General features: G+C 41.3%; 2 protein-coding genes across 3 annotated transcripts; one reads left to right on the plus strand and one right to left on the minus strand.

Annotated features, from left to right (window-relative positions):
* Positions 1 to 211: 211 nt before the first annotated feature.
* On the plus strand, positions 212 to 4,032 carry LOC115995434 (V-type proton ATPase 16 kDa proteolipid subunit-like). The gene is made up of 3 exons (XM_031120004.1): positions 212 to 473; positions 558 to 843; positions 3,368 to 4,032. Exons 1-3 carry the CDS (start codon positions 389 to 391, stop codon positions 3,498 to 3,500), a joined length of 504 nt encoding a protein of 167 aa, XP_030975864.1. The 5' UTR covers positions 212 to 388; the 3' UTR covers positions 3,501 to 4,032.
* Positions 4,033 to 23,344: 19,312 nt separating this feature from the next.
* On the minus strand, positions 23,345 to 27,179 carry LOC115994934 (probable LRR receptor-like serine/threonine-protein kinase At4g36180). 2 transcript variants are annotated; one of them, XM_031119278.1, is made up of 2 exons: positions 26,050 to 27,179; positions 23,345 to 25,887 (listed from the first exon to the last, which is right to left on the minus strand). In XM_031119278.1, the coding sequence occupies exons 1-2, from the start codon at positions 26,824 to 26,826 to the stop codon at positions 23,440 to 23,442; spliced, it is 3,225 nt and encodes a 1,074-aa protein (XP_030975138.1). In that variant the 5' UTR covers positions 26,827 to 27,179; the 3' UTR covers positions 23,345 to 23,439. The 2 variants fall into 2 exon arrangements, with proteins under 2 accessions (XP_030975138.1, XP_030975137.1); XM_031119277.1 differs by having other exon boundaries at positions 23,345 to 27,179.
* Positions 27,180 to 27,386: the final 207 nt, after the last annotated feature.

Here is a 27,386-nt window from a genome sequence, read left to right on the forward strand (position 1 = left end):
CTTCTCCATTAAAGTAGGCTTGTCAATTCCTATGGGCCGAGGCTTGTCAAAGCTCGACCCAGATTCAAAATTTTACAGCGTCATGTCATCAGTCTAAATTTAGACTCTCAAGCCCTGTTTGTTTCATCGATTTAAATTTTGGGCTGAAATTTTCAGCACAGCCACCAGTTGTTGATAAAACTGTTAAAACTGTACAGCCCATAATAAGGAAAGCCACACCGAAGCTTCCTTTCCTTCCACCCAATTCGAGTTCGACAACCAATAACAAGAACAAAACAAAACACACAATTTCCCAAACTCTCTCTCTTTCTAAAAGCGAACAATTTGCGATCAATTTCCCAAACTTTCCCAAATCAAAAACAAATCCTAGAATTCAGAAGAAAAAAAAATGTCTTCTTCTTCAGTATTCAGCGGCGACGAAACCGCTCCATTCTTCGGCTTCCTCGGAGCTGCGGCTGCCCTAGTTTTCTCATGTAAAAGCACACTTTATTATCCTTAAATCTTTATTTTTTAACTAGTAGTGTTTTTAATGATACGATTTTTTTGGTTTGGTTAAGGTATGGGAGCTGCTTATGGGACAGCTAAGAGTGGAGTTGGGGTGGCATCGATGGGTGTGATGCGACCAGAACTGGTGATGAAATCGATCGTGCCGGTTGTTATGGCTGGAGTCTTAGGTATTTACGGTTTGATCATTGCGGTTATTATTAGTACCGGGATTAACCCTAAAGCCAAATCGTATTACCTTTTTGACGGTTATGCCCATCTCTCCTCGGGTCTATCTTGTGGCCTCGCTGGCCTCTCCGCTGGTATGGCTATCGGTATCGTTGGCGATGCCGGTGTTAGGTACTCTCTCTCTCTCTCTCCCTTTATTCATCGTTCTTTGTATGTATCATATATCAGTTAATAGTTTGTTTTTGTGCGAAATGAGTATTAAGAAAGAAACGTGTATGTAATTGCAATAGGATGAGGTCACGTATGAGTGTGATTTTTGTGAATCTTGTACTTGTACAATTAGCTTGTGTGTTAAGAAATTGTGTTTCTAGAATGGGTTCATTGTAGTTGATTGGAACTGTTTGTTGCGGTTTCCATTTTATGGATTTAAGAGGATGGTAAGTTGATTCAAGTTGGGGGAATGAAAATTGGTAGAGGAAGACAAAAAAAAAAAAATAATAATGTTAGGAGAAGTAGTGAAAAAGGACATGTCAGTAATGGAAGTAGCACGAAGTCTGACTTCAAATAGAATAGAATGGTGGAAAAGAAGACGCGTGGCCGACTCTGATTAATATCTATTGAGAATCCATAGCTGACCCCCAACAATTTAGGACTAAGGCTTTGTTATTGTTGTTGTATAAGATGCCTTGTCTTTTAGATTTTATTTTTTATTTTTTAGATATGTAACAAAACTTCATTGAAAGTAAGGGAAACCAATACAAGGAACCAAAGCACACAGGTAGTGTCCTCTGGAACCAGTATATGTGAAAGCTATTGTGCATTGATTGAAATTCTCTGTTTAGTGCTTACAGGCCATGGATTTTTTGATCTCCAACTATCCTTGATCCAGTTACCCCTGAACACATTCTTAAAGTATATGCATAGTATTGGAACAAAAGGGGTGGGATGTTGTATTTCTCATGTATTATGCATTGTCATGTTATTATAAGTTTTAGCCTTACAGTTGGTACTCTCCCCCTTTATTCATCTCTCTCTCTCTCTCTCTCTATATATATATATATATATATAAATAATATTACCCGATTTGGAATACTTTTAGAACAATTTGAAATGGTGAACAAATTAAAGAGAACATATAACTGGAAATAACTTTGAAACTTCAAAATTTAAGCATTTTGTAGGTTTAATAGCCCGCAAGCAATTAATGTACAAGTGAGAAAGAGTGAGTTGATTTAAGCTAAGAGAATGAAAAAGGGTAGAGGAAGACCAAAAGTAGTATTAGTAGAAGTAGTAAAAAATGGATATGTTAATTGAGGAAGTAACAAAGAGTATAGCTTTGGATATAATAGAATGGCTGGTGGAAAAAAGACATGTGACCGGCCTTGGCTAATTGTTGAGGATTCATGGCTGACTCCAAAAATTTGGGACTAAGGCTTGTTGGTTGTTGTTGTACATGGCTTTTAAATGTTTGTTTGTATTTTGTTTTGATCTTGAATCATTCCTGATCCAATTAGCAAGTCAAGCTTTTGTGAAACCCCTAAACACATCCTTGAAATTTATGCATAGTATTGAAAGTTGAAACAAAAAGGATAGATTGTTTGTTTTTAATGTGTTATGCATTGTGTATGTCGTGTTATTATAAGTCTTAATCTTACAGATGGTTCTTTTCTTCTGCCCTTGGAGAATGCAAGAGTGCATTCTATGTTTTCTTGTTAGACTGTGTTGGTAGTTGATGTATGTTATGCTTAGAGTTGTTTAGTGGTCTTGCTCATATCACCAAGTTCTATTTTCATAAGGAACAATGACAACTTCTTGAATCTGACCTTGTAAAAACTCATTGGTAGCATGAATTAAGAGGCCTTTTTCTTTTTGAATTTGTCAAACATTTGACTCAGGGACACCAATAATGGTTTTTGTTGTGAATTTTGGTTCCTTCATGCAATCAAATTCTGTTGCAATCAATTTGAATGTAAGGGCTTAAGGAAGGTTTTTGTTAATCTCTGCAATCATTTTCCTTAATGACAATATTGCGTAAAATACATTGTAGTGCTTAAGGAGAGACAGAATGTTTAGCAAACACTGGTTGGAGATGCATATTATTTTGTTCTGTGCAATAGATGCAAGTATAGGGTTGGTTGGCAACTTGCAATCTTTTGTAGACGAGAGGATGCTACTACAAAGCTGCCTGAATGAATGCTCTTTTTAAAAGCCTAGGATACAAGTGAACTGCTTTTTGACATTGACCATTCATTCAAATGACACTACTAGGTTTACTTACCTTTTTTTCTTTCTTTTTTTGGTGATTACACCTGCACTCGGTGGGTTTTGAGCCCATGAGCTCAGCCTTCATCTTGTTCTTACAAGGGGATGGGGTGCTATTTGATCTAGAGCACATTGGTTATGTTTGGCAGGAACGTAACAACAGTATCTTTGAAGATAATGAGAGATCCTTAGATTTTTTAAAACATCTTTTTTGTACTTTATTTCAGTAGGCTCATATTTGGGGTTTTAAACGATGTATTTCAATTTCTACTTTCCTACAATCTGTTAGCTTAAGCTCTTGAGCTTTTTGTATTTTTTCATGTCCAGAGTGTTCATCATCATGAACACGATGTTCATTTTATTCAATAAAAGTTTTATTACCTATCAAAAAAAAAAGTGTGGGCCTTGCTGAAATTTGATTGTTTATCTGCAGAGCTAATGCTCAACAGCCAAAGCTTTTTGTCGGAATGATTCTTATTCTCATCTTTGCTGAGGCCTTGGCCTTGTATGGTCTCATTGTTGGTATCATCCTTTCTTCTCGAGCTGGCCAATCCAGAGCAGATTAGAGAAAGGTTTTCTGCAAGCTGCTGATGTTGGTGTTGTAGGTGTTGCTCAAGGTTTGTGACGCATACTAAGTGGGCAATCTTGTGTAGAGTTATTCATTCTGTATGTGGACTTTCCATTACATTTTATAGAGGTTCTCTGCTAATTTGGAGGTGAGTTTCAAAATAAAGCTTGCTGGGCTGTTGCTTTACCTGTTGCTGTATTGTAGATGTTGGCTTAAACTAGTCTAGAAACTGTCTTTGAGGCAGATCCCTGTCAAACATTCATTTTACATTTCTGATCGTCATTATTGTACTTAAAGTTGTGTTTCTAGACTTTCTGTATGTCTGTGTGTGTGTACTTGAAGAAATGTTTCTAGTATGGTCTATTCTTTAACTCTGTGAGAGAGAGATTAAGATTCCTGTACTGTAGCCATTTGTTGCTTGTTGGGGTGTACTTGATGGAGCCTGAATTCTAGCTTTGGACTGGTAACAAAAAATATGAGAGTATATGTTGTGTCTCCGTAAGTTTGAAGATTATGATTTAGTTTCTTTATTTATCATTTGGTCATTTGGAGTATCCTGCATTTGGGCCCTTTTTCATCAGGTAATTTTAGAAGACCTTTGTCATGGTTGCATTGATTTATCAGGTAAAACTTATATGTTGTTCAGTGTTCACTCAGATTGCTGCATATATTATGTTTATTTTTTGCTCCACTCGGAATCTAGGCTGAGTTTGACATTGCTAGATGCAAAAGTTTATGATTAGGTTACATGGTGCTAGAAATTGGGAGCCAGGCCCCTTCAGATTAAAATAGTGATACATGTAATATTTTGGTATTTGATAAGATGTGATGTTTTTCATCCCGGCAGAATAGGCTGTTTGTGGGCTGAGTTTCAAAGAATTCAATTATAAAATATCATAGCCTAGATCAAATTAGCAGGTCTCTTTTTATTTTTATTTTCAAGTATAATTCAATAGTTACAAACTTAAAATAATGGGAGAGAATATTTTAACCTGAGGTATCCTAATAAAGAAAGGCAGAGATTGCCCTTGGCTGCAGGGGTCTAAGTTGGGATACCTGTATACGCCCAGATTTGCTCAATCCCTGTAATATGAGAGCTCCTTGACGACATTGGTTGGATTATTGAAATATAGGAGGGTTTAAGCTTTGTGCGGTAAAACTGGCTGATATTGAGCAGTTTGGAAAGGGTCTTGAATCAAAGAGTTTTTTAACCGTAAATCATTATGGAACAATGGGCTGTTCTAACTTTTAATCGGTATCATAGAATGAGAAGGGGGAGTTCTTGACTGTGCCATCCCAAATGTTGTTAGAGCTGAATCCGTTGAGACTAGGCTGTCAAGGGAGATATATAGTGTTTGGGCTTGAGCTGGGCTTAAAATAATGAAAGATTTCGTGGATGAGCGAGTAGCCGAAGTTGAATTTGCGCAACTGACTATGATAGGCAAGGTGTTTCGCTTGGAAATTGAACTTATGCAGCTGGAGGGCCACTCTTTTTTCTTTCGACAATTGAGGCCCACTCTTATTGGGGGAGCCGGTTCCTAGGGAGTTGATTCATTGAATCGATCTATCTTTCTTTTTCTTTTTCTTTTTTCCTTTTTTTTTCTCTATATATTATAGACGATCTACTATATTTTTATAATAGTTTATTTATCATAATTATTGGAAAAAAGGGTATACGTTAATTCTATTGATCGCATCACAATAATAAAAATTTATGTTTTCTTTTTTCCTCTAAAATAGATCAATCAATAATGAGCAATTTTTTGTCTATATGATAAAGTGGAAGCTCATTAAATTTGTTAAATTAGATTTTAGCTGCCCTCTTAATTTTTTGGCAAGCGTGATCTAATTAGATTTAACATGCCAATTTAACATACCCTAAATTTTTTTAGCAAATATCATTGTAATTAGATTTCACATTCTCTAATATCAGCCAATATCCCTTCCCTTCAATTTAAAACCACTTATAGCACACATTTTAAATTTCTATTAAAATTACTATAGTTGCACGATTTTCCTGGCCCAAACCCTATTGATCCGGCCTTGGCCCAAGGCGCAACCCACAATAAACATTTGTAGAGGATGGGTCAAAGAACTTAGCCTCAGTGAGCTTATTCGGTCTGATGCATGGACAATACTGTTGCAGGAACAAAAACACGGATGGATATTTAACAGGAGGTTCTATTTATTCATTTCCGAATACATTTTTCTGTATCCTCTTTGAGGGACTCCACTATATTATATAGCTCTCTCATTCTCATCTGAACCTTACACTTGTTGATCATCTAAGCCTCCACTTGAGCACTTGTCCCATCAGACTCCCTTGTGAGTTGCAGTGGCCAAAGTAGTACTGTTCAGGAGTCTTTTCCTCATTAATGCGGCCAAGAGGGTGGTTGTGGCACATTTAATGTGGTGGTGGTAGCTTTCCATGAGATATTTTGGGTTTTATTCTTTTTGTATGCTGGGAGGATGAACTGCAATGGTTGGGACGAGCTCTTCGTCCGGACTTCGTAATGTCCGAGGAGGAGTTACTCCTCGGACATGTTCCTTTTACCGCAATTGGACTTGGATAATGTTTTATCTGTGGCTTCTCCTCGGAAAGGATGCTTCTCGGAAGGGCCTGTAGTTTAGACTAGCCCATTATTTTGGGCTGGGCCCCACAATAGCCCCTCAAAACTCCGGTTTTTATCTCCTTCCGAGGAGAAAAGCAGGGTTTTGATGTTAGTGAGAGGATAGAAGTAAGGAGGGCTTGGGGCGCGCGTGTGGACAGTTACTTTGAACGCGCTACAATTTACGAGGCGCGGCCATTTGTTTCTGGAGGCTTTATGTCCCCCTCATCTAACGGTGTGGTGTGGATCGAACGACCATCGTTTTTTCTCGAATTTTTAGGCAGGAGCGATCTTTTCTCTCTCCTCCCGGCTATATAAGGCGTCAGAGGGGTTCAGTTTTTCTTTTTATCTGCATCTCATAAACCCCAGAGGATTCCAGAGAACTCCATCGAACTCCAGAGATCTACGAATACTTGCGTCCGCTAAGCCACCATAGCCATTTTTCGTGAAGCGTCTCCTCCAAGAGAGATTTCCAGGCATCCCATTGAGCGTTTTGTGAAGGTATCAGTAAATTTCGTTCATTTCGCCGTTTCGATTCCCTCCTCGGACTTTACTTTTCTTCTCGGTCTTTATTTTCATTCCTCCAGTTCAGCTCAGATGGGTAGATTCGAAAAATTAGTAAAAACTCCGGCCGCTATGGAGGCCTTTAGGGCAAAATACCACATTCCCCCGGGGGTGGGGCTGCAATACTGTCCTCTTTAAGGAGTATTGACAGATAGAGGCGAGGGAGAAGTTGTTATCCCTATGATTGCTTTCATAGAGGGAGGGATGACACTTCCCATGCGTAGGATTACTAGGGAATATCTGTTCAACCATAGGTTGACGCCGCATCAATGTGCCCCGAACATGTTCAAGATACTAGGCTGCATAGATGTCCTAGACGAGCGGATGAATCTAGGCCTTACCTGGCACGATGTGGTTTATCTGTACGAGTGTCACCACATCGAGAACGGAGGGTATTATCTTAAATCCCGATCCGAGGTCGTTAGGTTGATTTCTTGTCTCCCAGTATCCAATAAGACCGTGAAGAACGATTTCCTTATTACTTCGGGGGAGTGGTTTGATGGTATCCATTGTCCAACTCGGGAAGGAACCCCAGGTGCGGCGTCTTTAGGGCCAATCCTTTTCGAGAAAGGGTTTAGTATTGGGGGGTTATTTTTCTTGCTTTCTTTACAATTGGAAAATTTCCTGAACTAATCCCATTTTTCTTGGACGTTTGCAGATAAAGTTCATGTTGCTCCTCGGCTAAACCTCGTGAACGTGCCGGCGCTGAACTACCTTCTGAGGTCGGAGATTTACGTTACTGAGGACGGACAGTTGCGTGCGGCCCATCTGGTTCTGGGCTATCAACTTCTGAGCCGTTCTTTCCAAGCTATCGGTCACGCCATAAGGGTTGGCAGTCCGAGGTTGGCTAGGATTGACGTGTCTAAGACCGGGTTCCTAGCTCAACGTAATCTACCACCAGTCGTGCTACCCGGCGTTCGAGATCCCTATCTAGCAGAGCAACTACCTCCGCCAGATGAGCCTGGTGTTGCTGTTCCGGTTGAAGGGGAAACCGAATCATCTCGTCTTTCCCTTGAGGAAGAGATAGATGAGTTTTACTTTGAGGAGGAGGTTCAGCAAGACCCCGTGGTTGAGCTTTCTGATCCTGAAGGAGAGCAGGACCAACACTCCGCAATTGGTGACCACTTATCATAACCTGCTCGGACGACTCCTCGGACGAAGAGATAGAACCCATGGCCTGGAAGGGAAAAACTTTACGGGAGTTGATGGCCTCCCGAGGGAAAGGCCAATCATCAAAAGACCGATCATCAAAAGGACCAACCCAGTCACAAGCGCAGACCCTTCCTCCTGTGGTCTCTCAGATTCCCTCGAACCTAGGCCTTAAGGTCAATCCGGACTTGAAGAAGAAAAGACCGGTTGACACTCCTGAGGAGGGTGAGGTGGTTGTCCAGCCGACCAAGCAGCAAAAAACCACCCGGGCGCCAAGGAGCAGAACGGGCAACTCCGCTGAAAGCCGGGATAAGGAGAACCTTGCTGAGGTGCGCACTACCCCGCGTACATGGAGCCCCAAGTTGGAGCTAGATGGGGTTGCCATCTCCTACAATTCGTCGATCCGAGAGTATAATCGGGGCCGAACAGGGTACGTGGCTGATGCCTTGGAGCAACCCCTACTCCTTCCTCGGGATATGGAGGCCTATAGGCGGTTCTCTCAGCCCGAGATTTTCCTATCCCTCAAAAGGGATCTCGCGATGGTAAGTAATCCTTTTACTATTTTATTGATTTATTTAACCCTGTTAAATTTTAAACCAATCTTGTTTCGTTCGCAGATTACTCAGCAGGTATTTGTGGCTGAGGAATTTTGTCGTGATAATCGCAGTCGAGCTGAGGCTGAGACCCAGTCTCGGACGGAGATGGAGAAAACCTTGGGGTCCCTCAAGCACGATCACCTTGAGCTTACGGAGAAGTTTAAGGAGTTGGAGAAACGGCGCAAGAGTGCAGAGGCCGGTTTGAAAAGTGCTGAGACCCAGGCGGAGGACCAGCGCAAAGAGCTGTACTCGACCCAGATCAACCTTGCCACCGAGAAGCAGGCAGTGCTGGATCTCAAGACTGCTTTGCAAAGAGTCGAGGATGAGTTGCGTCGAGTTAAAGAGGAGGCTCAGCTGATCCGAGAGGCCACAGAGGCTGAAAAGAATGCTTCTCGCCAGTTTGGGGTCCAAGAAACGGAGGCCAGGCTATCAGAGGAGATCCCCGAGGTGTGTAGGGACTACTGCAGCATCTCATGGGCTCATGGCCTTGATGCTGCAGGAGTTCCTGCGGATTCGGCGCTAAGACTGCCTGAGAACGTTTTCTACCCTCAGGAGATCCGAGAGAATCCTGACGGCGTCCAAGCAGCTTCTGAGCAGGATTTGGAGGTGCCTGATGCCGTCCCCGTGCCTGACAAAGCGAAAGATCCCGCTATTGACTCTATCTCCGAGGTTCCTCCTCCTCAGCCAGAGCAGAAGAAGGATCCCCCTGCTAAGGCTTAGCACTTAGGCTTTCAGTTTTTGTACTTCCCCTTTTTTTTTTTGAATGAGAGTTGTCCTGTTTTTGGTGTTCTTTTGTAAGGACCTCTCTTTTTGTATTTGATCTCGGAATATTAATATAGAATGTTTCCTTTGTGTTTATGGATTTATGTTGGTACCATCCCTTTATTTAACGCTTGTAATGATATAAACGGTTAAGGTGAAGAAGATGTCATGTAGCAAATTTGAATGAGGATTGCAATGGTGCTAGACTGCGCGCACGCCTTAAAATGATTTCCCTTAGGTAATAGTTTTCCCAAATTGTCATAAGTAATAATTTTCCCTAAGTCTGTGGTCCGAGAAACCACGCTGGACTTAGGTTCTGTTTAAAACTATGAATAGTTGTCATAAGTAATAATTTCCCCTAAGTCTGTGGTCCGAGGAGTCATGTAGGACTTAGATTCTGTTTAAAACTATGAATAGTTATCATAAGTAATAATTTCCCCTAAGTCTGTGGTCCGAGGAGCCATGCAGGACTTAGGTTCTGTTTAAAACTATGAATAGTTGCCATAAGTAATAATTTCTCCTAAGTCTGTGGTCCGAGGATCCATGCAGAACTTAGGTTCTGTTTAAAACTATAAATAGTTGCCATAAGTAATAATTTCCCCTAAGTCTGTGGTCCGAGAATCCATGCAGGACTTAGGTTCTGTTTAAAATTATGAATAGTTGTCATGAGTAATAATTTCCCCTAAGTCTGTGGTCCGAGGAGCCATGCAGGACTTAGATTCTGTTTAAAACTATGAATAGTTGTCATAAGTAATAATTTCCTCTAAGTCTGTGGTCTGAGGAGCCATGCAGGACTTAGGTTCTGTTTAAAACTATGAATAGTTGTCATAAGTAATAATTTCCCCTAAAGTCTGTGGTCCGAGGAGCCATGCAGGACTTAAGGTTCTGTTTAAAACTATGAATAGTTGTCATGAAGTAATAATTTCCCCTAAGTCTGTGGTCCGAGGAGCCATGCAGGACTTAGGTTCTGTTTAAAAGCCATGCAGGACTTAGGTTCTGTTTAAAACTATGAATAGTTGTAAATAGAATAGTAGGCGGAGGATAATCATGAAACAAAACATGGGCTAAGCTATTTTCATTAATAATAATATCTTCTGAGGTTGTTTACATTCCATGGTCGAGGTACAGTTTTTTCATCCAAATCTTCTAGATAGTAGGCGCCTATCCCGGCCACGGATGTGACACGGTATGGTCCTTCCCAGTTGGGCCCCAATTTGCCCCAAGAGGGGTTTTTTGCGCTGCCGAGAATCTTCCTCATCACGAGATCACGTGGACCTAGAGGTCGCAGTTTAACATTGGCATCATACCCTTGTCTCAGCTTCTGGTGATAATAGGCCATATGAATCGTTGCTTTTTCCCTTTTTTCCTCGGCTAGGTCTAGACTTCTTCCTAATAACTTATCGTTACTGTCTGGGGTAAACGAGTTAGACCTCAGTGTGGGAAAGTTGTTCTTGATTGGGAGCACAGCCTCAGCCCCATAAGTCAACGAAAAGGGTGTCTCACCGGTTGACCGTCGCGGCGTCGTCCGATAGGTTCATAAGACGTGCGGGAGTTCTTCTACCCATCTCCCCTTTGCCTCATCCAGTCTTTTCTTCAGTCCGTTCATTATGACCTTGTTCACGGCCTCGACTTGCCCATTTCCTTGGGGGTAGGCGGGGGTGGAATATCGGTTAATGATCCCAAACTCGCAGCAATACTCCCTAAAACTTTTACTGTCGAATTGAAGACCATTGTCGGAAATGAGTGTACGTGGAGTTCCGAAACGAGTGATAATGTTCTTCCAGATGAATTTCTGGGCATCCACGTCCCTAATGTTGGCCAAAGGTTCAGCCTCCACCCATTTAGTGAAGTAATCGGTTCCGACTATTATGTATCGCTTGTTTCCCGCAGCTTTGGGGAAAGGTCCGACAATATCAAGACCCCATTGTGCGAACGGCCATGGGCTAGAGAGGGGATTGAGAACCCCTCCGGGTTGGTGGATATTCGGGGCAAATCTTTGGCACTGATCGCACTTCTTAGCGTATTCTTGGGCCTCTCTTTGCATGTTCGGCTACCAGTATCCTTGGGTGAGTGCCCTGTGCGCCAGCGACCTTCCTCCGGTGTGACTTCCACAAATTCCCTCGTGCAACTCTTCAAGTAGAGATTCAGATTCTTCTGGATGTACGCAGAGTAGGTACGGTTCAGAGTAGGAGCGCCGATATAGTTTGTGGTCCTCTGATAGCCAGAACCGAGGAGCATTCCTACGTATCTTCTCGGCCTCTGATTTTTCTTCCGGTAAGATGTCGTTTTGGAGGAAGTTCTTTATGGGGTCCATCCAACTGGGACTCTTTCTGATCTGATGGACTTGGGCCGGATTTCTTCTGATGGGACTTGCCTGGACTAGATCTTCAACAAGGATCATTCGTGGCAGATTATGCGCCGAGGACGTGGTGAGAGTGGCCAGCGAGTCTGCATGGGTGTTTGCACTCCTGGAAATGTGCGTCAGATTGAAGGACTCAAAACTAGTCCGTAGGCGTTTGACTTGTCCCAGATACTCTTGCATCCTAGCATCTCTGACTTCCAGCTCACCCATCACTTGTCCGACAACCAACCTGGAGTCCGAGAATGCTTCTATTACTTTTCCGCCCAATCTTTAAACCATTGTCATCCCTTGAAGTAAGGCTTCATATTCGGCTTCATTGTTCGTAGCCGAGAACTCGAGCCTCAGTGATTTTTCAATGGCAGCATCGTCCGGTGATATTAAAACTATCCTAACTCCAGATCCTCTCTGGTTGGCCGCGCCATCCACGTAGACCTTCCAATACGAGGTCCCCCCTGCTGAAATTGCACCAACCGATTTTCCATCCATGTCTTTCTTCTCGGTTATTGTTTCTATAGAGGGTTTAGCAAACTCCGCTACCAAGTCTGCGAGGACCTGACCTTTGATGGAGGATCTGGGCATATATTTAATATCAAAGGCCCCCAAAAGCGCACTCCACATGGCGATCCTTCTTGTGTAGTCAGCGCTTCGAAGCACTGCTCGAAGGGGAAGCTGAGTTAAGACGATGACCGTATGCGCCTGAAAGTAATGAGGGAGCTTCCGGGTGGCATGTACTATCGCCAGAATTGCCTTTTCTAGAGGTAGGTATCGCACCTCGGCCTCATGTAATGATTTGCTCACATAGTAAACCGGTCACTGCACCCTATTATCATCCCGTATCAGTACCAGGCTTACAGCATGGGGAGCTACAGCGATGTACGCAAACAGCACCTCGTCTACCTCAAGACTGGACATGATGGGTGGTCGTGACAGGTATTCCTTAAACTGCTGGAAAGCCCGAATACAATCCTCCGACCATTCAAACCCTTTCCACTTGTTTATCAGGAGGTAAAAAGGTCGACATCGATCCGCTGATCGCGATATGAACCGGTTTAATGCTGCAATCATACTAGTGAGCTTCTGCACTTTCTTCGGGTTCCGAGGAGCCTGTAGGCTGTTAATTGCTTTGATTTATCGGAGCTTACTTCTATTCCCCTGTGGGTTACCATGTACCTTAAAAATTTCCCCGACCCGACCCCGAATGAACATTTGGAAGCATTCAGCCGCAATCGGTGTTCCCTTAAGATGGCGAAGATTTTTTCAAGGTCTTTCACGTGCTCGGACACCCTTTTACTCTTCACAACCATATCGTCTATGTAAACCTCAATGATCTTGCCCAGCTGTGGCTCGAACATCCGGGTCATCATCCATTGGTAGGTTGAGCCTGCGTTCTTCAGCCCAAACGGCATCACCTTATAGTGATAGTTTCCGATGGGCGTCATGAAAGCCGTCTTCTCTTGGTCTTCTAGCGCAAGGGGTATCTGATGATAGCCCTGGAAGGCGTCCAGGAAACTCATTCGAGGGTGACCCACGGTTGCATCCACTACTCTGTCGATTCGGGGCAGGGGGAATGGGTCCTTTGGGCATGCCTTGTTCAGGTCCGTGAAGTCCACGCAGACCCTCCACTTCCCTGTCTTCTTCTTTACCACCACCGTGTTTGCCAACCATTTGGGGTAAAAGACCTCTTTAATAGCCCCTGCTCTTTTCAGTTTTGCCACTTCGTCTCTTACGGCACTAGCATGTTCCTTTGAAGGGCGTCGGGGTGGCTGCTTCTTTGGAGTGGAAGAGGGGTTGACGTTCAGGTGGTGACAAATAAGGCTAGGATCAACTCCCGGGGCGTCGTAGGCGTCCCATGCAAACACATCGACATTCCCTCTGAGAAATCTGACCAGTTCCTCTTTTTCTTGAGAAGGCAACTCAGAGTCGACCTGAAAAAACTTCTCCGGGTCGTTGCTGACAGCGATCTTATCTAAACTTTCACACCTTATCTCCTCGGCTATCCCATCGCCTTGCTTTGCCGAGGTGGCTGGTTGCTATAAGCTCTCAGGGGCCGATGTAAGATGGCGGCCACCATACACTGCCTGGCCACGGCCTGATCTCCTCGGATCTCTTCTACTTGTCCTCTGGATGGGTATTTTACTTTTTGGTGAAGTGTGGAGGATACGGCTTCTAGGGCGTGGATCCATGGCCTGGCAACTATCGCGGTGTAGGGTGAGTAAGCGTCGACCACGATAAAATTTACCTCCACCACCTCCGACCCAGTCTGTATGGGTAATCGGATCTACCCCTTTGGCGTAACAATCCTCCCTTCAAAGCTGAGAAGGGGGGCGTCATAGGCTGTCAAATCTTCCGGCTTCAGGTTCAGCCCCTTGTATAGATCAGGGTACATTATCTCTACCGCACTTCCCGAGTCTACTAACACCCTTTTAACATCGAAACCTCCAATTCTTAACGTAACCACCAAGGCATCGTCGTGAGGCTGAATAGTTCCTCTCTTATCCTCGTCCGAGAATCCCAGTATCAAAGAACTTCGCTTTTTTTACCTTTTGGGTTCCCTTTGCCTGTCCCCGGAGGGAAGTCGATCGACAGCCAGTATCCTGGGGATGGGTGGCCCAATTCTCCCTGGCGCGGCGAGGATGACATGTATCGTTCCGGTGGGGGGTCTTAAGGACACATCCTTTCGAGACTCTTGTACTGCTTGACCGGGATGGCCGCTCGAGGGGTGCGGAAGGTGACGCAATTTCCCTTCTCGGACCAACTGATCTAGGTGATTCCATAGATTCCTGCAATCTTCAGTGGTATGCCCATGGTCCTGATGATAGTGGCAGTACAGGTTCTGGTTACGTTTGGAAGGGTCTCCAGCCATCTTTCCCGGCCACCTGAAATAGGGCTTGTTCCTTACTTTCTCCAGCACCTGTTGTACTGGCTCCCTGAATACGGCATTCACTATTTGCGGGTTGCTCTGTCCAGCCTGTCGCGAAAAATCTCTCCTCGGCTGACTAGGGTTATACCGTTCCGACCTAAAATCACTTACTTTGGGGGGGATGACCTTCTCCTTTCCCCTTCCTTGCAGCTGATCTTCCTCTACCCTTTTGTACTTATCGATCCTATCCATCAACTGATGAACGTCGGCAACTAGTTTACCAGTGAGGGATTTCCTTAAGCCATGCTCGGTGGGGAGACCGCTTTTGAACGTACTGATAGCAACATCATCATGGTTGTCATCTAAGTCGTTACACACCTCCCAATATCTATCCGAGTAGGCTTTTAGGGTTTCTCCTTCTTGCATGGATAAGGACAATAGCGAACTGAGGGGTCGAGGGACTCTGGTGTTTGTGATAAAGCGGGAGCAGAAAGCCTGAGTGAGCTGCTTGTAGGAGCCTATGGAATTTGTCTTCAGGCTATTGAACCATCTCATCGCCATTGATCCCAAGCTGGATGGGAAGATTTTGCACATTAGGGCTTCATTTTGTGAGTCGATTGTCATTTTTTGGTTAAACTGACTCACATGCTCTACCGGGTCTGCTCGGCCGTTATAGATGGCAAACACCGGTTGGTTGAAACGTCTAGGCAGCTTAGCCCTTTAGATTCTATACGTGAAGGGTGACCTCGAAACCTGGTCCTGCGCCTTCTTCATAGCATCGTTCCCCGAACCCTTGCTGGATGGGCTCTCATACTTCCGTACAGGGCGTGGTTCCCTTTCGTAGGAAAAGGTTTCACTTGGGGGGGTCCTTGACCTCCGTCGGTAACTCGCATCCTCAGCATTAGAAGACTCGCCTGAGTCAGAGGGAGATCGTTTTCGCTGCACACGTCGTAGCTTCCTTTTCAGGTCATCTATCTCTCGCTGCATGGCCTGATGACTATTTCGCCTCTGGGACACGTGACTACCTATCTGAGTGTGACTCTGGCTCGTCCGGATAGTATGCACACTTCCCTCACGATTTCTCCTGCCGCCTGGGTTGGCGGGGTTATTTTGGCTCTGGGACTCGGCGGGTTGTGTCTGTTGGGAGTTAGCCTGGTGAGGATTCTCCTGGTGTGGACCTAGTTCTGCCATGCTCGACCGTTGTGCTAGCTGATGCCCTAATTCTTCCCACAGACGGCGCCAATTGTAGTTGCACGATTTTCCTGGCCCAAACCCTATTGATCTGGCCTTGGCTCAAGGCGCAACCCACAATAAATATTTGTAGAGGATGGGTCAAAAAACTTAGCCTCAGTGAGCTTATTCGGTCTGATGCATGGACAATACTGTTACAGGAACAAAAACACAGGGATGGATATTTAACAGGAGGTTCTATTTATTCAGTTCCGAATACATTTTTCCATCCCCTCTTTGAGGGACTCCACTACATTATATAGCTCTCTCATTCTTATCTGAACCTTACACTTGTTGATCATCTAAGCCTCCACTTGAGCACCTGTCCCATCAGACTCCCCTATCACTCCCTTGTGAGTTGCAGTGGCCAAGGTAGTACTGTTCAGGGGTCTTTTCCTCATTAATGCGGCCAAGAGGGTGGTTGTGGCACATTTAATGTAGTGGTGGCAGCTTTCCATGAGATATTTTGGGTTTTATTCTTTTTATATGCTGGGAGGATGAACTGCAATGGTTGGGGCGAGCTCTTCGTCCGGACTTCGTAATGTCCGAGGAGGAGTTACTCCTCGGACAGGTTCCTTTTACCGCAATTGGGCTTGGATAATGTTTTATCTGTGGCTTCTCCTCGGAAAGGATGCTTCTTGGAAGGGCCTATAGTTTAGACTAGCCCATTATTTTGGGCTGGGCCCCACAATTACCTTTAAGACTTTCTAATCCATTTAAAACTGTTTCTAATCCATTTTAAACTAATTAAAATTTCTTATCAAAAGTTATTTATTAATTCACGTATAATTCTTTTTTAAAAAGTTCTTAAAAATTGGTGATTCGTTTTGTATATCTCAATTTTCAAAATTCATTTGAAAAATTAGTTATGAAATAATAAACTATCTTCTTTTTTCCTCCCTAAAATTAAGCAGTAAAAAAATGAACAATTTGCTTATTCTTGCAATTAATATTACATCGGTAATAGTCAACTAGCATATTTTTCTTTCTTTTTTTTTTTTTTTTTTTTTTTTTTTTTTTTTTTTTTTTTGTCTTATATAAGGTAATCAAGTACGAACAAATTTCTTGTATAATATATTAAAGTGAAAGCTTAATAAAGAATTCAAATTTAGTTCTAATTATACTGTAATTTTGTGCCAATTACCCCTTTAATCTAAAAGCACTTCAACCCCATTCAAAACTACTTTAAAAAAATAAAAATAAAAATTTATGAGGGTGCCCTAACTTGTATCTCATGACCTTATTAAGGGTTATTGAACTCACATAAAAAAAATGACATGTAAGATTTTGTATGTGATAAGATGTGATGTTTTTATCGGTAAGATTGATTGTATCTATGTACATTTTGATAATTTTTTTATATAAGATAGAAATTCTACTCTAGCATAAGTTAAGTGTATATGTGTGTGAAGTTCTCTCTTGGAGACTTGAATCTTAGCCCTTGCCTCACACACCCCACAAGCACTTAAAAATCTAACCTTAAAAATCTTCAATCTCTCAATTCAGGGGCGGAGCCAAAGGTGGGGGGGGACAACAACTTTAACTCTTCTAAGGTCTTGCCCCTTTTGACATGAGAAAAGAAAAAACAAAGAAGCATTCCCACAATAGCCAATCTGTACCACTGACATAAGAAAGAAGTCAAAAACCTATATTACTTAATCAATAAGCCTATCACCTAAGAAAAAGGCACCAGCTCTCACTTCTTGAAAGCCACTGTCACACATGATTTCACCACACCACACCATTCCCGCTACTCTTTTATATTCTCCCCAATCTTTTTTTTTTTTTTTTTTCTCCTTTCAAACTAGCCACAACAACTCAATCAATGGGCCCCATATTAATATTATCACAATATAATATAATAATAATAAGTAATGATAGGGACACAACAAAATATTATAACAATTATAGTTGTTTATTTATTTATTATTAATATTGATTGATTTTCTTTAGGCTTTTTTTTTTTATTGATTTTTAATTTTGCCCCTCCTAAACTGAAAATTTGGCTTCGTCACTATCTCCATTTACCATTCTTTGAATGGTTTGGATTTCAAAACCATGGACTAAAATGGATTGCTGAACAAAGTAGGTTAGACTGACGTGTGTTTGTGAGATTTCAACCTTTCATCCTGGCATAATGGGCTATTTGTGAATTAAGTCTCGAAGAATTCAATTATAAAATAGCATAGCCTAGATCAAATTAGCAGGGGTCTCTTAAGTCTTAATAAAGGAATACATATGCCATTTTATCAGAATAATGGGAGAGAGAGGAGATATGAATCCTAGTTCTCTTGATAAAGGAAAGCAAACTACGTCATTATATTATAAGGCTCTTGGCAACAGAGATTGAGTTGAGATACCAGTTTCACAAAAGTATAGGCCTAAATTTGCTCGAGCCCTGTAGGAGGGCTCCTTGACGACATTGATTGGATTATTGAAATATAGGAGGGTTTAAGCTTGCCTAGCAAAATTGGCTGAATATGAGCAGACTTGGAAAGGGTTTTGAATCAAAGAGTTTTAAGAGTAAAGCATTATGGAACAATTCTCTCTTTTCATTAGTATCATAGAATGGAAAAGGGGAGTTCTTGGCAAATGTTGCTAAGGCCGAATCCTTTGAGGCTTGGCTATCAATGGAGGTATAGTATTTGGGCTTAGATCTGGGCTTAAAATAATGAGTGATTTTGTGGATGAGCGAGTAGCCGAAGTTGCATCTGATTATGACGGGCAAGCTGTTTCGCTTGGAAATTGAACTTATTCTGCTCGAGGCCCACTCTTTTTTCTTTTTCTTTTGGACAAACGAGGCCCACTCTTATCTTGGGGATGGTTCCTTACGGTCTGGCCAATAGGGAATTGATTAATTGAATAGACCTATCTATATCTATACAACCGATCCAATAAATTTCTCTTTCTCAAAAAAAAAAAAAAAAAAAATCAATAAATTTCTATGTTATGTTTACTCATAATTTATGTCTAAGTGTCATTTTAATTATATTTTAGATAATTAAAATTTATGCCAAGTGTCCTTCAACTTTTTCTTTTTTATAAAATCACTTCCAATCAAGTTGGAACTGGTCCAAATTTTCTATCAAAATTTATAAAAAAACTCAATAATAAATTTCAATGAAATATTTTACTATGTTCTAAAAAATTAGTTGTTCACTTTAAATATATTTTCATAATAGTTTAGTTTTCATAATTATTTGAAAAAAAAAAAAGGAAAAAAGAGTCATTCTAATTAGATTTCATATACTCTAATTTTATGTTAAATTAGCATGCAACCCATGCAAATGTATTGATACATTTAAAATTAAACACAATTTTTATTATAAAAATATAAATAATTAGTCAAATTATTAAAAAAAATTTCATGTAACACATGCATACATATAGATACATTTAAAATTAAACACAATTTTTATCATAAAAATATAAATAATTAGTCAAATTATTATTTTTAAAGTAAACATAATTAGTCACATATTAAAATTCTTACTTAAATTTAATACTACTTATGATCATTTTTTTCCCCTAATTTTTAATAAGAACGTGTGGTGATTTTTATTGAGTATATGTGATTGGTTTTTTATTTTTAGTTCATTAATATTAGAGAAGAAAAAAAATCAGAGAAAAGACAAAAGTAGCAAGGTAGGTAAGTAAGGCATGGTCTAGGTTTTGCCCTTCTGCATTCCAGCCATGCAAGGGAGCAAGACCCACGACCGATAAGGTGTAAAGGGTGTGGTTTGGTGGAGGGGGGAAATGACCTAGATTTGGTATCCCGTCAAGACCAATTTTGGAAATATGCTATATTAGGAAATCATCATTACCAAAAATAGGAAAGCATCTTTACCAAAAATGGGAAGAAGGTAGGTGGGAACCATTTGGTGCATGTTAGATAGTGGTGGCAAAATTGGACACGACCTGGGAACACGACACGACACGACATGAAATTAGTAGGTTATGGGTTGAAACTTAATGAGTTAGTGTCATATTCGGGTTGACATGACTGACTTATTTAATAAACAGGTTGGATTAGTGTCAAATCCGTGGAACCCGTTTAACCTGTCTTACTCGTTTAATTAAATAACATTTTACCAATATACCCTTCAAACCCTAGGTATATAAACTTATTAGTTGTTGTGATTTATTTTCTTTGACATATTATGATTGATTATTTGTGATATTGAGATATGCTTTAATTTTGAATGATTATTTGTGATGCAGTTACTTGTTAGTTCTAAATTTATATTAAAACTTTTCTTTTTTTTTTTTGGTTTTTCATATTTCAATTTGGTTAATTCTATTTTTTTTTTCATTTTGATAAAATATGATAAATAGGTCGACACGATTGACCCGTTTAATAAATGGGTTGTGTTAGGGTTGAGGAATCTTGACCCATTTAATAAACATGTCGAGTTAGTGTTGATCCATATAGTCGGATACTCATGAGTCGACACGACATGAACCCGATACGCGAACACGAATTGCCACTCGTAATATTAGAGAATGAAGACAAAGGGAATTAATGAGAAAGAGAAAGAGAGAGGCAAGGTTATTGTGGCCAGTTGGCCTTTACCCAAAAAGAGGAAAGAAGTTGTCACCAAGCAAGTAGTGGGACTAAATCCACTACTAGAGGCCAGAGGTTAGTGGACTTGAACCCATTTGCACACGGCCAAAAGATAGTGGCCAGTACGTTGTGGGTGTTGGTTGAATGCCTGCAGCAGACAAAATGGTTGTTGAAAATAAGGGTAAAGAAGGAAAACCACCTAAGTTTGATCTTGGGTATAAAAGGAACCGTACCTATGAATATGGGAACAACTACAACAAGAACGGTAGGAAGAACAACATAGAAATCAAGGAAAAACATATGAAGGAAATCTAAATAGGGAGTTGAAAGTGAAAGAAGAGAGAGAAAAGAGAAAGAACATGGTATTTGAGAGGAGAGAAAGTAGAAATACACGGTAGAATTAGCATGCATCACTAGGAATCCTTTCCCTCCCTCAGAAAACACCAAATCATGCTCTTTGCAATCTCCAAAGGATGACTACTCTGACTCACATTCCAAACCACTCAACTTTGTAGCCTAATTGGGTAACAAGGTTGTGTGAGTTGGAGTTGAGCTCTCTTAGTCATTATCCTGCTAAGAATACCTTTCTTTTTAATTCATTATTATGCTAGCAGAAACCTTTTGTATTCTTTGCTGACACTGGTATTAGTGTGTTTATCTTTAACTAATTCTGCCATATGTGTATATATACACACACACATTATAGTTCATATCTTGCAAAATATATTTTATATATTTGTATGTGAATATGTATTAGTGTGTGTGTGTAAATATTTGAGAATATGCTAACCTATGTAAACTAACATTTACTTGATGGCTTGCTTTTTTTTTTTTTTTTTTTTTTTTTTTTTTTTTTTTTGGGTTTTAGAGTTTATGTGCAGAAAGTAGAGAAATAATTCTACCAAAGAAAATGAGAATAGTCACCCATGTTGTAGAAAAACGCAGAAAACTTTACTACATAGCAGAAAGTTAAGCAAAGTCAGTTTCGCGGTGGAAACTAGAGAAATGTTCATTCTGCGGTAGAAATAGAGAATAAGCCCTGTTTGCAGCGCTGTTCTCTGGGCTTTGGATTTAATGTTTGTGCATAAACTAACAGTGGCAGAATGGGACCTTGGAGCCCATTCCACAGGAGCGCCAGACCCAACTTTCTTCTTAAAAAAGTATAGACTAAGTATTATTTAATAACATCAAGACATGTGTCTAAGGTATAAGAAGTGTAAAAACAACCCTCAACAGTTATTAAATAATAAACTTTCTTTTTCTTTTTCCCCTAAAATCAAGTAGTAAAAAAAAAAAAAAAAAAAAAAACAATTTGCTTACTCTTGCAAATAATATTTTTACAAATTTTTTGAAAGAGTTGACAAAAAGTTCAAAAACGAACATTGATAATATTCAACTAACATAAATTTTGTATTTCTTTCTATCTCTTTTTTTTTTTTTTTTGGGTCTAAAATAGGACAATCAAGAATGAACAAATTGTATGTATAATATATCAAAGTGAAAGTTTAATAAAGAATTCAAATTTGATTCTAATTATACTGTAATTTTTTGCCAAGTACGGAGTACCCCTCTAATTTAAAAACACGGAACTACTCTTTTATGATTATGGGGTGCCCTGAGTTCTATCTCATGGCCTTGGTAAGAACTATTGAACTCACATTGTTTCGGTAGGTAAGAATGTGTGGTGGATGGTGAGATAGTATAGTTTTTGCCTTTCTCTATCAAAGAACATTTTCAATACATCGTTTCGTTACTCTTTTGGATGGTCAAGTCTTACCCTTCATCTACTCTTCTTCTTCTTCTTCTTTTTTAATTTTTTTTGGATCATTTTCTTCTTAATTAACTAGTGAAAAAGACGTTCAACTCTTACCTTTTGGAATGAAAATATTCTGATTTTGCCATTGTAGAGAGTAGTAATGAGAGCATAGCATTTTAGCTTGAACTAGAAATTAATTTTACTTGAGAGGCTCGGAGCTTCGTGCTTGAATTTGCACCTTCGAGGCGACAAACAAAATTATTAAATCATTTGGCGTACCGTATTATATCTAGAAATTAATACGATGGATTAAACAAATCAAAGAAGGATACTTAACGGTCACTGCATCGGATTTGGACATAATTTCAATTTGTCTTGTTCTTAATGTCACTTTGAATATTTTATTTATGTGTTCCCTTTTTTCCCTCAATTCTTAATTATCAATTTGTCATCGATGCCATTGAAGGACAATTGGAGAATCTTTCGGTTATTGCTATTTGCTCCATATATTCCAATGCCGGTAAAAAGCAAAAAAAAGAAAAGAAAAAGGCGTGGAAACAGGGCTTTTTATTAAACTTAAATCGAGGGCAAAGCCAAAAAAGATAATTGGTACTTCCACTTCCAGTTCCACATGGTACAACACAACAGACTAGATTTCAAATCAGATAAAAATTTGATTCCAATAGGGTCATTCGTCATGACCCACAAAAAGTACATTGGTGAGTGGTGACTATTTTTTGATCTTTCTCTCTCATCTTTCTGAGTCCCATTTCCTGCTTAATCCAGGGGCTAGTGGGACCTCAACTTGGGTCCTTGTGTCTTTTCCTCCACTGCCTCGTAATAAATTAAAAAAAACAGAGGGCCAACAGAGTAACCCATGTGTCACCCTAATAATATAGAAAACTCGGTGAAGCTGTACTCAACCAAAGTTACCAAACTAATGCCCCCAGTCCCACCCTTGGGAAAAGACAGTTCTTCGAGTTTATAAGCCAGCGCCAGAGTGTACATCTCGGACCCCACACCATTAACGGCTACATTTTTACTCGCCACAACAACCGGGATTCAGTCTTAAAGCCACGTGACCAACACAGATCAGATCAAATAATTAGTACTTTTCCTTTTGGCGGGACTGGACTTGTGGCCCCATCATTGTCCATTTTCTTTTCATCCAACCCTAACTGCGGCTTTGTTCAAAATCGTTGACTGTGATGGGTGAGATTGAGTGTGTTGAATTTTTCACCACACTCACAACCCTTGTGGACCCTACCTACTCCCTAGGCCAGCATCAAGTTAAAAATATGCAAATAATGGCAAAAGCATGAAAAACATTACTGATTAAAAAAAAGGCAAACCTTTTTTTTTTTTTTTTGGTTGTTGTTCCCTCAAAAACCTCTAAAATATTCAGCTAACTGTTACAATGAGAAATTAATAAAAACCAAAAAGAAAAAGAAAAGAAGAAACAAAATGGTTAACGTTGGTTTCGGGTTATGCCGGTGAAGGTTGAGAGGTTGGATCCGCGGAAGAAGGAATATCGGGTCCGACCCGACAGCCCTCTAGCATGAACACAATGTCTGACATGGTGGGTCGGTCAAGCGGGTCAGGTGCTGTGCATAGTAATCCAACTTTCACTCCTAGTAAAAACTCTTCCCATTCTGATGATTCAGGGTCAAGCTCAAGCAAACCAGGCTCCAATAGCTCTGTAATTTGACCTCTTTGCAATTGCTTTTTCACCCACTTCACAATGTCTTCGTCTTGTGTGAACATTACTGGTCGCTTTCCAGTTAATAGTTCGAGTAAAACTATGCCGAAGCTGTAGACATCTGATTCTTTTGTGGCTTCCCCTGTTAGAACTGCTTCTGGTGATACATAGCCTAAAGTCCCAACTGAAGTGGAAGTTGAGGCTTCAGCTGGAGTTGCAATTGTGAGGCGGTCTAGCCCAAAATCGGATAAATGGGCTTCGAAATCTGCATCAAATAGAACGTTTTGAGGCTTGACATCGCCATGTACCATTGAGGAGGTGTGTAGAAAGGCCAATCCACGGGCAATTCCTAGTGCAATGAGATGGCGCATTGGCCAATTGAGGACATGGCCATCTTGGTGAGATGCTTCTTGAAGCAAACTCGCAAGATTTCCATTTGGCATGTAGTCATACACTAGGAGCCTCAAGTCGGGTGAACCAGCATAGTATCCGCGAAGGACTGTCAAGTTTCGGTGCCTTACTTTCCCTAATGATTCAGCTTCTTTTCTGAACATGTTTTCATCTAGTGATCCATCTGGGAGTCTGCGGATTGAGAGCACCATTCCATCGCTGTAGCTGGCCTTGAAAACCAACCCATACCGTGTTCTGCTCAGCACGTTTTCTTCATCAAATTGTCTAGTTGCTTCAATTGTCTCTGCAAGTGTGATTTTGTTGTTGAACATAACAAGCTTTGGCCCTCCATTATCGGTGCTTCCACGACCTCCACTTGCTCCCGAGCTTGCCCTTCCGGGACTCCTCTTCTTTTCCCCAGATGCTTTTTCTTTGAGTTTCTTGCGCCACCTCAAGAGACTGAAAATGTAGAAGCAACAACACAACGACAGTAAGAGAGCTCCACCAGCAGCTACGACAATTAACAAAATCAGCCTCTTCTTCCTACCCCTATCCATTATAGCCACACAATTTCGATCCAATGGCTTCCCACATAAGCCTTGATTACCCGCAAATGCAGATGGATTATTGAATCGAGAACCCAGCATTAGGGGGATCTCACCTTGGAGATTATTATTCGAAACATTTAAGTTCATCAAGCCAGAAAGCATTGTAAGATTAGCTGGAATTGTTCCACTTAAGTTGTTAGAAGAAAGGTCCAGCATCGTCAAATTTGATAGCTTGGACAATGAGACGGGTATGCCACCTGAAAGATGATTGAAGTCTAGCAACAAAGCAGTTAACGAGGAGCATTCAGAAATTCCTGCTGGGATTTCACCTGTTAAATTGTTCATACCCAAATCAAGCACTCTCAAACGCGAGAGACCAGAGAGATGAGCTGGAATGTGACCCGTCAAAGAATTAGACCGGAGCTCAATAACTTCTATGTCAGAACAATTTCCCAGCTCCGGTGGAATTGAGCCCGAAACATGATTATCAGACAATGACAGAACCACCAATGACTGAAGAAAACCATAATTTGCCGGAATGTGACCAGAAAACGCATTGCTACTGAGATTCAAATATCGCAAACTCATCAAACTACTAAACCCTTCGGGAACATCCCCAGACAACAAATTTTCCTGCACAGCAATAACCTGCAGATTCGGCAAACCTGAAAGCTCAAATGGCAATTCACCAGAGAGACTCTGTTTGCTCAAATCAAGACTCCTGAGCCTGAAAAGATTGCCCAAACTCGTTGGAATCTTCCCCCAAAAACCATTACCGCTCAGATTTAGAACCATTAGCCGACTCAAAGTCCCAACACTTGTAGGAATCACACCAGAAAAATTGTTCCCACTGAGGTCCAGTGTACTCAAATTGCTCAATCCCATTAGCTCTACAGGCACAATTCCATTTAATCTGTTAGCTCTCAGATTCAAAGTCTCAAGCACCGAAAGGTTGCCAAAACTCTCTGGAACTGAACCGGTAAATGCATTTCCTCCGAGAGATAACACCTTCAAACCTCTCAATTCTCCGAAAAATTCAGGAATGTTACCTGTAAAGCGGTTTCCTTCAAAATCTAGAAACTGTAACAAGCTACATTTCTTGATTTCTATTGGAATTGCACCGCTAAACGAGTTATTCGCAATGTTGAGGCTCTCCAACTTCGTGACGTCTCCAATCTCAGCAGGAACTACACCAGTGAAGAAATTATTCGAAAGATCCACCTTTGTTAACGTGTAGATACTCGTTAACCACGAAGGAAACGCGGCATGGATTTGATTGTGCTGAAGATCTAAAACCTGAAGAACACTGAAACACGTCACTGTCTCTGGCTTAACAATGTCCGTGAACGCATTAAACCCTAACTGAACATAACGAAGCGACGACGTATAGAGCGAGACATTGCAAAACATCGAAGCGGGAACCGAACCGGAGAGATTGTTTTGAGAGAGAGAGAGAACCTGAAGTTTCGGCAGAGCTCCGAGCGCCGCCGGAACTACTCCTCCGAGCGAATTGCCTTCGACGCTTAAGTGTATGAGCGACGAGCAATTCGCGATCGCCGAAGGAAGAGTTCCTTGTAATAGATTGTAGTCAAGCCATAGGTACTGAAGCTGTTGAAGCTCTCCAAAGCTCGCCGGAATCTCACCGGAGAACTGGTTGTACGAGAGATTGATGAGCTGAAGCTGAGTCAAGTTCGCGACACTCCTCGGAATCACGCCGGAGAAGGCGTTCGATGAAAGATCAAGGTAGCTGAGGCCGCTAGGAAGTTCGCCGGAGATGTCGCCGGAGAGATGGTTCTGCGCGAGGTTGAGGATTTTCAAACCGGTGAGGTTCCCGATCTCCGGCGGGAGAATTCCGGTGAGGGAGTTGTACTGCAAGAACACGGAGCGTAGGAGCGTGCATTTGGAGAGAGAGCGAGGAATGGTTCCGTTGAAAGCGTTTGAGCGAAGACTCAGCTTCCGCAACATGGTTAGGTCAGCGAGACGGTCACTGAGTCGGCCACCGAGTTGGAGGCGAGGCAGGCGGAGCTCGGTGACTCGGTTGCTAGAGCACGCGACTCCACGCCAATCACAGGGAGCTAATGGCGTCGACGAATCCCAGCCGTTCAACGCTCCAAGTGGATCGTGGAGATTGAGTTTGAAAGATGTTAAGGCTTCAATTTCCGTTACTGTCCCGGCGCACGATAAGAAGGGTGCGCAGAGAACCACTACACAGAAAAAAAGAGCAGTAACGGCCATGGTTGGTAGTTATGGAAGAAATATCAAAGATCAAATATCAAATTAGTTAGTTTGTTTAAATGGCTAAAGAAACTAGTTGGGGGTGGAGGTTAAGGGAATGAGCACAGGGAGCGTATTTTAGCAGAGATGAATAGTATATCGATGAGGAAGAGAAGAGAGGAGGAGTGGCCATTTTGAGAGAGTTTACGTTAAGTGTTCACAGAGAGAGACCCACAGACGCTAAAAATGCTGCACAGAGAGAGATACAGATACTCTTTCTCTCTCACAAGCGCAAACCAAAATCTCTCTGTTTGGTATTGTGGGGTTCCTCTTCCCCAAAACCCTTCGAACAAATACTTATTTTTTTTATGAAATGGCATATGGTGGAGCCAACTCACCTTTTAACCTCATATGATGTGGGATGGGTTGAATCATTGAACCTTGTGTGACCTTATCTTTGCTCTGTTGTTTAACTCTTTTTTTTTCTTTTCCCTCCCTTTTTTGGTTATTTTTGTTGTCTTTTAAAATTTTTGGTAAGTGAAATTTAAATATTGGTTGGACTAGTATTTGTAGGTCAATTT

The sequence above is a fragment of the Quercus lobata genome, chromosome 6 (genome assembly GCF_001633185.2).
Source record: "Quercus lobata isolate SW786 chromosome 6, ValleyOak3.0 Primary Assembly, whole genome shotgun sequence".
Classification (NCBI taxonomy): domain Eukaryota; kingdom Viridiplantae; phylum Streptophyta; class Magnoliopsida; order Fagales; family Fagaceae; genus Quercus; species Quercus lobata.